The sequence below is a fragment of the Delphinapterus leucas genome, chromosome 10, assembly GCF_059928025.1.
Source record: "Delphinapterus leucas isolate spDelLeu-1000000601 "Yukka" chromosome 10, BTC_Dleu_Yukka2, whole genome shotgun sequence".
Lineage (NCBI taxonomy): Eukaryota > Metazoa > Chordata > Mammalia > Artiodactyla > Monodontidae > Delphinapterus > Delphinapterus leucas.
In genome coordinates, this window is record NC_143138.1 from 92,105,682 (window position 1) to 92,122,178 (window position 16,497).

General features: G+C 42.6%; 1 protein-coding gene across 2 annotated transcripts in view; it reads left to right on the top strand.

The window, feature by feature from the left end:
- Positions 1 to 16,497, top strand: part of TRNT1 (tRNA nucleotidyl transferase 1) — a 19,157-nt gene continuing 2,660 nt past the window's right edge. Inside the window, exons 1-6 of one of the 2 annotated variants that reach the window (XM_089919575.1) lie at positions 1 to 65; positions 1,145 to 1,319; positions 7,151 to 7,344; positions 10,328 to 10,466; positions 14,358 to 14,484; positions 15,727 to 15,920. In XM_089919575.1, coding sequence (XP_089775701.1) covers positions 1,172 to 1,319; positions 7,151 to 7,344; positions 10,328 to 10,466; positions 14,358 to 14,484; positions 15,727 to 15,920 — 802 coding nt within the window. In that variant the 5' untranslated portion in view covers positions 1 to 65; positions 1,145 to 1,171. Of the gene's footprint in view, positions 66 to 153; positions 522 to 1,144; positions 1,320 to 7,150; positions 7,345 to 10,327; positions 10,467 to 14,357; positions 14,485 to 15,726; positions 15,921 to 16,497 lie in introns of those variants that run through there. The other variant, XM_022572519.3, reaches the window with a different exon arrangement.

Sequence of the window (16,497 nt, forward strand, 5' to 3'; positions counted from 1 at the left end):
CGTCAGTGACGTCCCCTCGCCTGCCGCCAGGAAGTGCGCGCGGCGATGACGGCGCAGCGGGGCCGGTGAGCGGGCGCGCGGGGTATCTGCGGGTGCGCGCCGCTGGGAGGGGGAGCGGCGGCGACGACGCGAGCTGCCTGTGGGCTCTCGCGCGGGCCGGGTCTTGGGGAAGGCGGGTGCCGGGGGCAGTGAGAGGCCTCTTCCGCACTAGGGGACAGAGCCCGACGTGGAGGTCGCGGGGCCGCGTGTCCGCCACGTCTCGCTGACCGCGGGCTGCTTCATCGGGCTTCCCCCGGGCTCTTTCCCTTCCTCGCGGCCGGGCCCCTGAGGGTCTCCCATTTCTGTCCAGCACCTGTCGTGGGAGGGGCGGGACACGCCGTTTCAGGGCCTGGGTCCCCCCTCCCTGGGTTTTTCTGAGTTGAACCGGAGGTGGAAGGAAGCGCCGTGTTTGTCCTCCCCAGTGGTCTGGATGAGGGGAGCTCGCCCCCTGGTGGGAAGCGCCTTTGAAACCCGCTTTCCAAGTAAAGAAATGGTTCTTCTCTAGTGGTTTCCGTTGGGGGTCACTTGAGCTCTGTTGTTGCCTCACGGAGGCCCACCTTATGTGGAAAGCGGGGTGGGAGGACGGAAGGCGGGGTGTGGATGGGTGGGATTCAGGAGACGTGATGCGAGGGGCGGATGGTGAATGAGGAAGAAGCCGGGAGCAAGGACCGGTCATGGGGAAATACCTTATTTTACAGTGCCTAGGAAATATCCCTGGGTCATAAGTCTCAGGTGCTTGGGGGCAAGTATGTGACCGTGACTTGTTCTGGAGGAGACCAAGTGTTCCTGCATGTCTTTGAGTTACATTTTCAAGAGCCACTGTTCTTGGCAGCCCTCACGCTTTAAACCACCTCCCGGGAGAGCACCCTAACAGTAAAATACACATGCGGGTGTAGTATCAGTAGTATGTGCTTCACGAGTGCAAAACCGGATAACGACAAGCGTAGTTCCAACTGTAATTCTCCCTCCCATTGTCGCTTTTTTCAGCCTCTCATCTGAACAGGAGATGAATGTCTCTCTCTGTTGATAAGTAAAATCGCAGAATATCCCTTTGTTGTCCTACACTTGGAAGTTTCATTGTTGGGCATGCTTGCTTGTCTTGTAGATGTGTGGTTGGTGACTTTATCTCCAGATGCTGAGGTGCCTGGGTCCCTGGCACAGGCAGTTGCTGAGCTGCAGCTGGAGTAGACTGTTCCTTCTGAAGCACTCTCTGTTTACAATGAAGTTGCAGTCTCCAGAGTTCCAGTCACTTTTCACAGAAGGCTTGAAGAGTCTGACAGGTGAGAGATTAGGATGCCTCCTCTTGCTTTGGAAGCCTGTAAAAATGGAGAGGCAGAGGGTTAACGTTTTTTAGCCAACATTTATGGTTTTTTGTTGTTGTTAAGCTAATGAAAGCAGGGTTTCCCATGCATGGGTAATCCAAAGCTATAGCCAAATCATGAGAAGAGGCAAATAATGATTGCAGTTAAAAAGCATGGCTTTCGGGCTTCCCTGGTGGCGCAGTGGTTGAGAGTCCGCCTGCCGATGCAGGGGACACGGGTTCGTGCCCCGGTCCGGGAGGATCCCACATGCCGTGGAGCGGCTGGGCCCGTGTGCCATGGCCGCTGAGCCTGCGCGTCCGGGGCCTGTGCTCCGCAACGGGAGAGGCCGCAACAGTGAGAGGCCCGCGTACCGGAAAAAAAAACAAAACCCAGGTACTTTATATGCATCACAGAATTGGGCCTACTAACTTAAGGAGTAGGTACTTTTTCTCTTGTTTTATAGTTGAAGAAACAGAGGCTTAGGAATGTGAAATGCTTTTCCAACGTTTTTATAGCTAGTAAGTGGAGAGCTGGATTTTGAACTTGTACAGTCTTGGTTTGAGAACCCAGCTTGTAACCACTAAGCTATATTTCCACCCCAGGTATAAGTGCTCTGTGAAACAACTGAAGGTAGAAGGAAGTGGGAGTTACGTCCATTTGTGCACATGCAGAACTTATCTGGAAGGAACACAGGAAACAACTTGAGCTAAGTGCCGGATTATAGCAGCTTCATCTTGCTTGCCGCAGTTCTATCATTTCTTATGTTGGTTCTCAGTATTAGCTACTGCTGTTGCAGTGCACACAGCTGCATTTCAAAGCCTATGGTATCTTAGTCACGCCTTCAGAAATATATTAAGGTGTATGGGTGTAGAAACATGACCTTAACTGTTGGTTTGCCACCCTGGCTGTCCATTAGATTCACCTGGGGAGCTGTCCATTAGATTCACCTGGGGAGCTTTTTATAACATACAGGTGCTGGTGTCCCACTCCTGCCCTACTGAACTGGAATCGGAATCTCTAGGGAGCATGGGCATTTATAAATTTTGATAAAAACTCTCCTCTCTTAATTCTCATGACCAGAGGGTGGAGGAACCATTGCTTTAAAATGACTTTCCTTGCATTAGCATGTTGACAAAGCTACTTTCCTATTCTTGAAATAAGGTGATTTTTTTAGGTGTATGTCAGAGGTAAATGGTCCAGAACTTGTTGATTTTTATAGGTTCTTCACATAGTCTTGAAGTGGAGGGCCTAAAGCAGATGCTTTGCTGTGATTTTATTTATTTATTTATTTATTTTGCGGTACGCGGGCCTCTCACTGTTGTGACCTCTCCCGTTGCGGAGCAACAGGCTGCAGACGCGCAGGCTCAGCGGCCATGGCTCACGGGTCGAGCCGCTCCGCGGCATGTGGGATCCTCCCAGACCGGGGCATGAACCCGTGTCCCCTGCATCAACAGGCAGACTCTCAACCACTGCGCCACCAGGGAAGCCCGTGATTTTTACTTAGAGTGAAAAATGCTAGAGACTCACTGTCCCATAGAAGTGAGTCATATATGCTACATAAACTTTTCTGGTAACTGCATTAAAAAAATAGAGAAATGGGTGAAATGAATTTTAATAACTATTTTTAGTACATCAACTTATTTAATTCCGTATATCTAAGATACCATCATTTTAATGTCAAATTTGTGTAAAAATTATGAGTGAGATAATTCCTTCTCTTGCTTGTAAATCTTTGAAATCTGGTCCTTAGCACGCACAGACCGTCTTAATGCAGACTCGCCGCATTTCACAGTGCTCAAGAACCACGTGTGGCCACTGTTTGTATGGCTCATATCTAGAAGCTTCAGCTTCGAGTTGAATTCTAGCTTGTTCTTTCTTTACATGCCTTTCCCAGCGCCCACTCTTCCCGTCTTCCGTTGTAAGGGCCAAATGATTGGATGTAGGGAATTAACTCTTGGGGACCTATCTCAGATCCTTCTGCATTTTTCTTTTGGAAACAAGGCTGTGGATATTGATTACTGTAGGTCCTTGAACATTTTTTATTTTAACAGTTGCATTTGGCTTACTAACCCTGACTTCAAGAGCTGAGTTTTCTCCACCTTGAGTGGTGAAGTCCTAAGGAAGTTAGAGACGGAATAGTATGGTAAGAGAGTGGTAGTATTTGCCCAGTGGTCTGGTCCTCGAAAGACTGGCAAATGGGAGCATGGGCATCTTCTAAGATTGCATTTTTCTAGGTTATAGTGGAACTGGTAAGAATGGAATCTTTTGGTGCAGTGCCCAATGGTTAGAAAATCAACTAATTAGTTTTATTTGATCTTTGCTACTTTCTAAAGACTTGAGTATCCTGGTAAAATATAATGTTCTGTATGAAAACAATGCACAAAAACACACAAAGGAAAAAAAAGGTGGCTGTGATGCTGTGCAGTTTCATACTGTACCAGTTCTTAAATCATGATAGCTGTTTTGCCAAATGTAAAATTAGTTCCCAGCGTGCAAGAATTTGGGAGATTAGGACAGTGTATTATGCTCATACAGCGTTTTATAACGTCAGTTTATGTCATGTAATTTATGTTTCCTTTTGCTAAGGACAGCCATATAATACCAGTGGCATATGAAATTATTTCTTCATTGTATACATGAGACTGAAGTTCCAAACCTAGTGCTTTTTGCCTAAGTTACACAGTTAGTGGACAGGCCGGGGTTGCTGGGAGATAGTGGTCCATGGTTAGCTGTCCGCTGCTGCTTAGGTATGTGATGTCACCAAGTCGTATTAACATTTGGGACAGTTGGAACAGCTGATCACTCTTGAAGTTTGGGAGTTCCTAGAAACGCTAAGGAACAGATAGCTTGTTTTCTGGTAGTAACAGTCGTGCTGTGTAGTGGTCTTTTTACTAACACTTCCTGCCCACTCTCCATCCGTACAACCTCCAATACTCAAAACTCAAAATTGTAAAGTGAAGCAGTTACTGAAAATTTGACTGAAAATTAAAGTAAAATTTCGAAGATAGAAGACAATTACAAGTTTTCTGACAAATTAATGTCTTGGTCTTTTGGCTGCTCTTCAGACTGATTAATAATAGCTTGCTGTCAGTTGTGGCAGCTGACACAAATTAAGACCATTTGGAATGATGAGATCCTGCATTTCATGAGTCTTAAGCTTGAATTTACAATTAAATTTAGTTGTATGAGGTGTTATGTTCACTTGAGTATTTATGTAGTTTACGAAGTTTGTGGGAATGTGGAATGTGTCCTTGTTTCTGTAAGATTGAAGACGTCAGTAACTGAGGGGCAAAAGGAGCCTCTTTAAGCTGGATAAGCCTTACTCTTTTGGGTCAATATAAAATCATGCCTTTCTTGCAGTTTCTATGACTGCTCTTTCACACAGGCACGTACATATGCCTTTATGTGCCATTCTCATTTATATCGAAATGTTAGGATTGTGAGAACTTTTGGACATAGTTATCCATTTCCATAGGGCTAATCAAAATGGTGAATAGATTACTTCCAGTTCTGGAACATTTTTTTTCTGTAATGTAGTTAATACACTGGGTGACTTTGAACTTACAATTTTATTTTACTAGACGGAGCTTGAGAATCTCAAAACAGTGGTTATCTTTGTGTTCAGCCTTGACCTTCATCCTCTTAAAGTAGGTTCAAATGAAAGTAAAACTTGCCCATTTTTTGCATTCCAACAGTTTCTTATGTACTCTCTTAAGCTGAAGGAAGAAAAGCTTTTTAAAAAGTATACTTTTCAGTGAAGCGATCCCTCTTTTTTTTCTTTTCGTTCTTTTTCTTAAGCTTGTGTATCACAGTTCAGTTCCGTCGTGAGCCAGTTTGGTATAAAGTTGAGTGAGATAGGTTTGCTACTCTGAGAAGTGGGGAGACAAAGACATAAACAGGTAATTTTAATGTAATTAAAGATAGGCTGCTCTCCCAGCTTAGGTGGAATTCACTTTACTCCACCACGGGGAGAGACTTCCTAAACTGGAGTTGAGTTTAGGTAGCAGGAGTTGAGTACCTCTCCCGTTGCGGAGAGGTAGCAGGAGTTGAGTAAGGGTGAGCTGGGTCAGTGTGTGTTCCCCACTGTGTGACCAGTTAGTGGGTCATAAAGTCACCTTAGTGGTCATGACCAGCATTAAAAAATAGAGGAAAAGAGATAAAGAATAGAATAGATTAGATTGCATGGTATGTATAGCAAGGGTAAGTACTACTTCATGAAACTCTTGTTTACCTTACCTCTCTAAGTCTCAGGAAAACTTTGGACTAACAGATGATTTTTATATTTTAATTTAAGGGGCCATGGACCTCATTTTAAGGACTCATTGGGACTTGAATGGAAATGTGGAGTTAAAGGAGTTTGCACACTTCCTCTGGGAGGGGACTCACGGAAGTGGTAACCCTGTGGGAGAGCCTTTAGTTAAGGCAAGAAGGTAGAGGGAGGGAACCATTGTTATTTTTTAGCAGATCATTTTAGGGAGTCTGCAGAGGTCTGCAGCTGGAAGGCCTGGGAAGAACAGGCAGAGGAGGAGGAAGACAAAGAGCACAGAGACTGGCGTGGGGACGGACGATGACGTTTTGAGCTGTGATTAGTGTTGCTAGAGCTCTGATGCCTTTAGCCAAACGCTCAGGTCAGCGCTCTCCTGCCAAAGGCCAGCGGGAGCACCCCTTGCCGAGACGGGGAGCCCTGACCGTGGGGAACCTTGGGGCACCTTGGGGCCTCTGAGTAACAGGGGTGTAGAAAGGACGTCTTGTAGGATTTGAGCTTGAATCACGTGTTTTTGGGGCAAGTTGAAGAAGCGGGGCTTTGCTGTGCATCAGGTGGTGTCAGGAAGCAGGGGTTAACCTGTGATTGTCTTAATGATTCTTACCTGGAAGATGGGAAGCCTACATACACAGCGTGAGGCTAACGCTGACTGGGAACTAAGAGTATCACACGTATGAACTGTTACCCGGTGCTGTCTGGACAGTGTTTGTGTCATCTGTTCAGACATGATGACAAGTTGTCTTGATCCTGGTCACAGGGTGGCCTTGTCTGCTGTGGATGTTCTCTGCCACGGTTATGTCCACAGGAGGCCACCTGGGCCTCATTGTGCGTGTCCAACTCATAGCAACACCAAGGCATGGGTGGTGGTGTCAGGCCGGGTCCTGGACGTCATGCTCACTGGGTCCCTGTGGTGTCCCTTAGTCACATGGGTGGTTGTGGTGGACTCGGCCTTGTCCTCTGCCTGCTTTGGGTGTCCTGGACTCAGGTCCTCATGGTGGCCCCAGTGTCATATGGCTTCTCCATAGAAGAGCTCTGAGCTGGTTTCAGACATCAGATGTCGATTCTTTCTTGAAGGGTTCTTAGCTATAACGTTTATCGTGTGTGGTGTGATAGACTAATGCTGATGGCTTCCTGCATGAATATGTTGCCTCAGCACAATACACAGAGAGAAATATGTGCAGGAACACTTCACAATTCTAAAGTATGCACATAAATCCGGAGGGAGAGAGAGAGAGAGAGCGCGGAATTATTCACCTTACTGTTTAGTAGTAATTCAAATTTACATTGATGACCTTGAAGCACTGTGGAATTCTAAATTATCTTCCGAATTAACCTAAAAGAAATTCTGCACGTTCCCTGCTTCTCATGTTTGTTAGAGGCATTCCGCTGTAGGCAGGTCACTTCATTGCTGTGGGCCTTGATCTCCCAATTTTTATGTAAAAAGGCTGAGTTCAGTAATCTCTGCTGTCCCAAATAGATGGGAAAACTTGTACTTCTGCGCTTAAAAGAAACACACTGAAACAGAAAACGTTCTTTTTCACCTCAGAATTATTTGTCAAAGAAAATCATGAATTAAGAATAGCAGGAGGAGCAGTGAGGGATTTATTAAGCGGAGTAAAGCCGCAGGATGTGGATTTTGCTACCACTGCTACCCCTGCTCAAATGAAGGAGCTGTTTCAGTCAGTCGGCATTCGTATGATCAACAACAAAGGAGAAAAGCACGGGACGATCACTGCCAGGGTAAGTGAAAAGTTTGACAGGAACTGCATTGCCTTTTTTGGTAAGTTAAAGAATTGTTATAGATCATTTGTAGTTTTTAAAAAGCGAATAACAAAAAGCCTAGTTTAACAAAAAAAAGTCAGTCTCCTCTATCCTCTATTAAATCCTGCATCCTCCTTTGCTGAAGGCCCTTTTATTTTTATAGTAGTTACTTTTTCCCTCCACATTTCTAGAAAAGACCTTTCTACGCTCCAGTGTTTCATTTTTGTTGTACGCGGGCATCTCACCGTTGTGGCCTCTCTTGTTGCAGAGCATAGGCTCCGGACGCGCAGGCTCAGTGGCCATGGCTCACGGGCCCAGCCGCTCCGTGGCATGTGGGATCTTCCCAGACCGGGGCACGAACCCGTGTCCCCCGCATCGGCAGGTGGACTCTGAACCACTGCGCCACCAGGGAAGCCCCATTTTCGTTTTTAATTTCCAGTCTTAAGATGTTGCTTGTTGACTTCCTGCAGGGAAGGTGATTGAGCCTTCTTATCACACCCTCCTCAACAGCAAGCACATACGATGCTCCTTCCCTCATTTTCTCAGTACACATATGCCATAATTTTTGGTTAAATCAGTTCATAACTGTTGTTTATGGCTAGATCGTGCAGTGTGTTTCAGCTACATTCCTCGTGTTCCGTGCTTTGGGTTTTCCCTGCAGTTAACGGCGTAGTTCTGTGACACAGCTCTCGTGTGCTGCTCATTCATTCCTCCTGTGCTGTGCAGTTCCTCCCGGTGGCTTTCACCACGTCAGTTCCTTTTTCTGGAGCCAGCTCACCGGCTGCAGTCTGTCTTCTCCCATCTGTGCGCCCTAGGCCGGCTCCCCACTCACGTCCTGGGATTTCCCCACACCAGATCTTGTGAGCTTCCTTGGCCTCTTACTTACCAGACCTCCTGGTTCCTGATCCCGTGGTAGTCTTTCCTGGATTATGCCCTCATTTTGGTAACCTCAGAGAGCTTTCCATGTGTGAAATGTTTTTATTTTACCTTCACACTGATCTGATGGTTTGGTTGGGTGTGGAATTCAAGGCTGGGAATTATTTTCAGGCAGAAATGTACAAAAGGCTTTGTTTTTCTACCTTCCAGTGCTGCCATTGAGAAGTCTGAGCTCATTCGAATCTCTCCTTTGTTTGAGACCTGATAATTATTATTTTTTTCTCCTCTTGGAAGCCTTTCTGATCTCTTTATCTCTGGTGTTTTCAATTTCAAGATGACGTGCCTTGGCTCGGATTTATTTTTTCATTCATTGTGTAGGGCACTTAGGGCCCCCTTGTGTTCCCCTCATGATGTCATCCCCTTTGTTAAATGTCTCTCCCTTTGGAAAATCCCGTGATGTTGGATGTTGGACCAGAGGGGCTCATCTCCTAGTTTTATCTTTTGTCTCTTATTTTATATTCTCATTTGTTTTATTTTACTTTGAGATTGCCTTAACTTGATCATCCAGTTTTCCTATTGTATTGGCAACTTTTTCTGTCTTCTAAATTTTCAAGGTCTTTCTTACAGTATTTTTGAAAGCTTCCTGTTCTTGTTTCAGATGCAGTATCTTCTCTTATTTCCCTTAGGGCATCAATTTTAGGTACTTCGACAATGTCTTTATTTCCTCTGAGCTTGTTCTGTCTTTGCTGTTGGCTTTCCTTCGGTGTGGGTATTTTTCGGTCTCTCTTTATGTTTGGGTGATCTACTGTGTGCATAATGACCTGAGCACTTTACTGTAGTTCTGTGTGGGAAGCGTCAGCCAGTTAGTTATGGGACCACCACTGTCAATATCAGGAGGACTTTTCATTAGGAGACCTCAGAGGAATCCTCCAGTGTTACCCAGGTTAGAATAAGCCTGCTTGTTAGCATATTGAAAACCAAGCGGGGAAAGGGATAGGGGTTATGTTGGTTTTTCTTCATGTTATTTTCATTGTGGTGCATCACTCCCATGGTCCCGTGTCTGGTGCCCCAAGTTCTGATTATTTTGGAGTCAGCCTTTCTGGTTAATCTCTGTTTCTCTGCTTGGGTGAGGGAGTCACTCTGGAGGTCTAATTTTTTCTTACACGGATTTTCAGCAGTCTTCATATTTCATGCCCTTTTCTTTGGGATAACTTGTGCCTCAAATTCCTGATTCTGGAATTCTGTAGTGAGAACTAGTTTGTTTGTAGAGAAGAGTATGCATGAGGTTGAGAGGAATTCTAGAACAGACTTTTACTGATCATTAATGACTTTCAGTTCCTAATGAAGAGATTCCGAACTCCTGCTTGGCATGTAGCGACCTTTGCTGTCTTCCCCTACATGCTGATAGGCTACTTGTGCAGTGTGCTTTCTCTTACACGTATCCCTCTTCCTCTCCATTGTGCCTTTGGTCATCTTTTCTCTTCATCTGAATGTTCTTCTTCCCACATCTGCATGTACATATCCTACTTATTTTTCAAGGCTAAGACCGCATGTCCCTCTAACATGAGGCTACCCACCTTTTCCCAGCTGGAGGTAATCTCTCTTCCCGAGATATATGTGGCACTGTATTTTAACCTCATTGATGATTACCAGTAAAGGAGCTGCAGGGTGTGGTACCTGTATTTCTTCCTCTGTCAGTCCTTCACTCTGGTATATATTCTGTAAATTGATATTCAGCTCTTTGCAAACTGGAGCTGTTAAAAAATATTTCAAAGAGTAGTCTGGTTTGAAATTGAAGAACCAGAATATACTGTTTTTAAGGGCTCTTCCCTTCTGCCACATGATTTGTCAGACATGCCATTTTTATATGTCAGACTCATCTTTTTTAATTAAGATGGGTTTATTATTTCTTAAAAATATTCTTTGGATCTATCTTTGAATACTGTGGGTGTCTTCCTGTCTCAAGGTATATGTGCACTAGTTGACTGTAAAAAGAAAGAAGATACCTGTCAGGACTAACATGTTATTTTCAATTCATCCAGTGATACTAAAAACGAATTTTAAAAAAACATATATTTATTTCCAGCTTCATGAAGAAAATTTTGAAATAACTACACTACGGATTGACGTTGCCACTGATGGAAGACATGCTGAGGTCGAATTCACAACTGACTGGCAGAAAGATGCTGAACGCAGAGATCTCACTATAAATTCTATGTTTTTAGGTAATATATGTAGATAATGTTTTAATTCAGTCCAAATGCCTTCTTTTTGAGTGAAACCTGCATCCTGGAAACGTTCCCCAGCATGAGGGATTGCATTAGTTTCTTCTAAGAGACAGCCTATTGGTTAAAGACGGCCCTGGAGCCGAGATCCCTGGGTTCCTCGGACTCCATCATTCTCTCGCTGTAAAATGAGGAAGGTGATATTAGCTTCCTTTGCAGGGTTGTTGTGAGGATTAAAGGAGTTGGTCATGGCGAATCCCTGGCACAGTGCCTGGCACCTTATTAATCGCATCTAAAAATGTTAGGTTTCGGGTCAGAAACGTGCACTCAGACACACACACACGCTGTGCCCCTTTTCCTCTGTCTTTCCCGTGCACACATTCCACCCCTTCCTCTCTGCTGGTGCCGGTGGTGCACTTGGTCAGTGACTTCACCTCTTCCGTTGCCTGTTGCTCCGTGTGCCGAGCACCACTTCACAGTCTTCTGTAGCACTGTGTTTCAGGAATTGTCTGTACTCCGTCAGAGTTGGCGTGTGAGAGGGAACCTATGTATCATCTCAGCTTAACTTGTTCATGAAAGGAGTGAGAATCATAATGGGAGTAGATGTGAATTTGGTTAGTGTTTTGGTGCACAATTGAAGCATTATTTTTTGTCCTTTAAATTTTAGACAAGCTCTTTAGGTTTAAATCTCTGGATTAGAAAAGAGAGACGGAGCATCCACTCTTCGTAACCTACTTTGGGGCACGGTAACTGTGAAAGGAATAAGCAGTGGGTTCCACTTCGTGGGATGGGGAAGGGGGCTGTAGGCCCAGATGGGACCTCTTGCTAATTACATTAATGCCAAATAACATTTCTAGAGCACCTACTCGGTTCGAGGCGCATCAGTGCTCACTTGATGTACTTTAGCTCATTTAATTCTCAGAAAAGTTCCATAAAGTGGGTATTAAACTCGTTCGACAGATGAGGAAACAGACTCAGAGATGTTAAGTACTTGAGCTCAAGTCATGGAGAGCCTTGATTGGTTTCCGAAGCCTGGGTGATTTATGACCAAAGGCAGCCCAGCTGGAGGCATGCTTTCTCTCCATTAGGGGGTGGTAACTCCAGGTGTTAATTTCTTCTTACATCAGTTTTATTTAAACTGCTCCAACTAGTGCAGTGTATGAAAAATCTTACAACTAGCTTCTCATATGCAGACAGAACTAAAAGAAACTAATAGTCTTTTTCAAGATACTATTTTATAAAAATAAAAACTGTTCTTATTGGTACTACTGTTTTCTAACATTTGCTGAACCCTCATAATGTGCCGGCCACTGTTCTAAGCCCATCACATAAATGTAATCTTCCACCAACCCTATGAGTAGTTCCTGGTATTTAACTCACGATAATTTGCTCAAAGTCCTGCAGCTGGTAAATTGGAGAATTAGGATTCCAACGTAAGCATCCTGGCTCCAGAGGTCACATCCTTAACCACCACATTATGCTCAGCAACACAGCTTTATTTCTCATTTTTATTCATCATTTTTTTTAAAGGGTATTCAGAGCAAAACAAAGTACACACTGATATATACTCAGTAATCCTTACCTTTAGCTCATTTTCCCATCCAGACTTTTCAAGCCTTATCAGATAAAGCATTCCTGGTTCTGGGGGTGAGGGTTACTTTGCTTTTCAAACCCTTATTTTCCGTTTTGTCACACTTATGTTTTTTTCCTCCAAATTTGATCTTCCCTTCACTGAAAAAGATCTTATTATTTCCACATTCCCCAGGGAGTTAAGAGTCTCTTCATTAAGAGAAGTAACATGAAGAGACAGATATATACCACATTTATGTTCTACTTTGTAATCGTTATCTTTGTCTCTTTATGTAGTTTTTTGTTTATTTGTTTTCATTTCCTGCTATATGTTTCTGAATCTGGAGCCTTATAAATTGGCTCTAAGTGTCAAAATGCCACATCAACCAAAAGAGCTTGGCAAGTATTAAGCCTGAGTTTACCAGTGTCTTTGCATTTGGGATAATCAAAGAGCACTCAGGTTCAAGAGAATTAAAATGACAAGTGGTCATTTTTTGTAGTAGTGGCAGTGCTTCCTCTCTGTGATGCCATGAGGTGAAGTCTCTCTTAGGCTTACAGAGCTCCCCGTTTGGGTGGTTGAATGGTACCTGTGTCTTTGCTCGAAGTGTTTCTTTTTTTCCTCCTTTGTTCTCAGGGTGACCATCTGTCTCAGTTTGCCTGGGACTGAACAAATTCCTGAGACCTGCGATTTTCAGTTTTAAAATCAGCAAGGTCCTGGGATAACTGGGATGAATTGATCACTTTATTCATACCTGAGGTTTTATGCACTTTATATTAAAATTAGGTTTTTTTTCATTTTGTTCAACATGTGAGAGAGCATATTGTGGTAGAAATTGGTTTACAACATTTTGAACGGATATTAGGTTCACATGGTTCAAAATTCGCAAAGTTTAAAAGGCTGCATGGTGAAGTGGCACCATCAGATTTACTGTCCCCTTGCTGACAGTGTAATAAGACTTGGATCCTTGCCAAGCTGATACAAAGCTGAAAAATGGTGTCTCATAAACTTGCATTTCTTATGACTAAGGTTGAAAATCTTCATTTTTAAAGAGGCTTTTTGTATTTCCTTGTATATATTTTTAGCTCATTTTTCCATTTATGTGGTCTTTTTCTATTTAAGAGCTTTCTGTAGATTATCAAAATTAGCCATTTGTCTCTATGATACAGACTGAAATGTGTTTTTCCCAGTATGTCATCTGTCTAATGCTTTGCATTGTGATGTTTTTTTGCTATGCAGCCATATCTGATGTTTTATGTAGTTGGATTTATTAATTTCTTTGAAGGCTCTGGTGTTGTGTTTTGTTGTTTCTTCTTGGTAATTATATTTTACCAATAGGGACGACGAAAGGTCATCCCTATTTCAGGATGATAAAATTGTTTCCTATGGTTTATTATTTATTACTTTTAGTACTTAGTTTCTCCAGAGAGTTTTTACTACTGTGTATTGTTTCTGGATTATTTTGGCAGTTCTTGTTTATTTTCCATTATTCACTTGAACATCAGCTTGTTTGATGTTGTCTCAGCCCACTTCATACTGGCATAGGTCTTGTTTAGTTTATTGAGTGTATTTAATTGCTGGTGTAAATGCAGCCTTTTATTCCATTATATCTTCCATTTGATACTGGATATAGATGAATGCTATTCATGTCTGTATTTCAACCTTGTAAGTCTTCACTTCGCTTAGTTTTTACTGTTTGTGATAGTTTTTAGCTAATTTCCTTAAGTTTTCCAATTTTTTTGTCAGTTCCTTTTAATTTTTTGAATTGAGGTAGTAATTGAAATTACAACATTAGTTTAAGTATACAATATGATTTGCTACTTGTATATATTAAGAAATGATCACCACAAAAAGTCTAGTTAACACCTGACACCATACATAGTAACAGAATTTTCTTCCCCTTGTGATGAGAACGTTTAAGGTCTTCTATCTTATATGGAATACAGTATTGTTACCTATAGTCACCATGCTGTGCATTACCTCCTCAGAACTTATTTACTTTACAGCTAGGAGTTTGCACCTCTTGACTCTCTTCACCCACTGCACCGGCCCCTGGCCTCAGCCTCTGGCAACCGCCAGTCTGTTCTCTATCTGTGAGCTTGTTTTTTTAAGATTCTATATAAAAATGAGGTCATACGGTATTTGTCTTTCTCCGTCTGGTTTATTTCACTTAGCATAATGCCCTCGAGATCCATCCATGTTGTCACAAATGGCAAGATTTCATTCTTTTTTATGGCTGAGTAATATTCCATTGCATATGTGCCATTGTTTTCCAGTTCTTATTTGTTAATAGTGATTTTTCTTCCCTCTTTTCTAATGAATAGGTTTCGATGGTACTTTATTTGACTATTTTAATGGTTATGAAGATTTAAAAAATAAGAAAGTTAGATTTGTTGGACAAGCTAAACAGAGGATACAAGAAGATTATCTTCGAATTTTAAGATATTTCAGGTAAGGATTTTTATAAATTACATTAATGATACAGTGTTGAATATTATTACCAGAGCATAATTCTGATCATGTGAAATGCACAGCAGGTTGCTGTACACAGTGGTGACATCCCAAATGCCTGTCTCCAAGAGACAGGATACTGTGACTCATGATACTTAGATACTTCATCTTTTCATTGTGCAAAGCAGTTATTTGCTCCTTTCTGTGATGATCTTTTAAATAATTCAGCTTTAAAAAGGTCTTTTTTCTTTCTGATTATTTTCTGCACCATTCATTCATTACACAGATATGAGGGCTTATCACAAGCCAACCCTTGTGCCAGGTGCTTTGAACAGAGTAGTGAGTCAAAGTATGCCTTCATGTGGCTTACCGTTTTAGGTGGTCATGGGAAATCTGTCCGAAGAATTGGGGAGGTACGAAATGCATTTGGGTGGTCTTGTGGGTATCAATGCTTTTTCAACTCTGAACTCTAAGAAAACTACTGTAACTGGCTAATTTATGTCTACTGATATTAATTTTTCACTGGTTGGGATCACTCAGAATATTCTTTGACAGAGTCTACATATTTTGTCAATAAATGCTATCCCTTTAGACTTCAGTGTTTGCAAACCATCTCTCTTTACAAATAATAGGACAGAGACTGAGGCACAGCCATAGCCATTTAATCATTTAATTTAGATCACTAATGAACGAATTTTGAAGATACGAGTGGTAAGAACAGGTATACTTTAATGCTTCCAGTTCTGAGAGTCCATGAAATACACTCCCTTGTCTGCAGCGAGATTTGTTTTATTTGAAGCTCTTAATTAAAAGTATTGATGTGTACAGACAGGCAACCTTTGAGGGATTAAGACTCCTCCAGCGTGGCGTTTCAAGTCTTGTTTTAGTGCCTGGAGAAGACTGCTCTGGTTTATGCATCCAGTGTCAGTACCAATTCAGAGACCTCTTTTGATGGCCATTCTAACGTTTCAGTCAGTGATGTGAAAGTGCAGTGAGGCCGGGGTCTGGTTCTTGCTGACTTTAAGGTTACTTATACTTTATTGGACCTCAGGTTTTCTCATGTGAGAAAAGAGAGAAGGTGAACTGACCAAGATGGTTGTTAAGGTCCCTCCTAGACCTAACTACTTCTCTGTTGTTTCTGATTAAATAGATGTCTGCAATAGTACTGGTAAAATGACAAGCAGATTTTTCTGGTGAAACACCAGCATAGAGGTAGTACACTCTGAGACTTTTGCTTTGTAGGTTTTATGGGAAAATTGTAGATACACCTGGTGACCACGATCCTGAGACTTTGGAAGCAATTGCAGAAAATGCAAAAGGCCTGGCTGGAATATCAGGAGAGAGGATTTGGGTGGAACTAAAAAAAATTCTTACTAGTAACCACATAAATCATTTGATTCACCTCATCTATGATCTTGATGTGGCTCCTTACATAGGTGAGTCCAACTTAAAAAGTTTGCCTTTTTGGTCATGAAACACATCTGGTTTAAAAATTTCGTAAGAAAAAAAATGTTTAACAATTCTAAAAGGAAAAATGGAGTATTTTAAAAGATGGTAAACTTTGAGGTCAGGAGTAGGACAGTTTTTTCACAGGTAGGGGACAGCTCAGAGACAGCACATTGTGGTGGAACAAAGTGGCCTCTGGAGTCAGTCCATCCTGGGTTTCAGTGAGGCTTTGCTACTTATCAGCTTTGTGACTTGCCTTATTTCCTTACGTGTTAGTTTCTGAATCTAACAGAGGGGTATGAAAGTGATGGCATCTGTCTAATGGAAGGGCTGAGAGCTTCCAGGAGCTTTAATGCATGTACAGCACGGAGAAGACCTGCCTTATACATGGAAATAGTTCAGTAGGTTTAAAATTAATATTCAGAAGCAACAGCGGGATTTTGCGATGTGGGAGAGGGCAGCAGCAGTGTACCAGTGGTTCATCTGTAAGATGGAGCAGCACATTGGACCCATAGTGAGCCCTGGGGCCAGGGCATTTCTGCAAACGGAAACAGTGTTTGCTTAAGA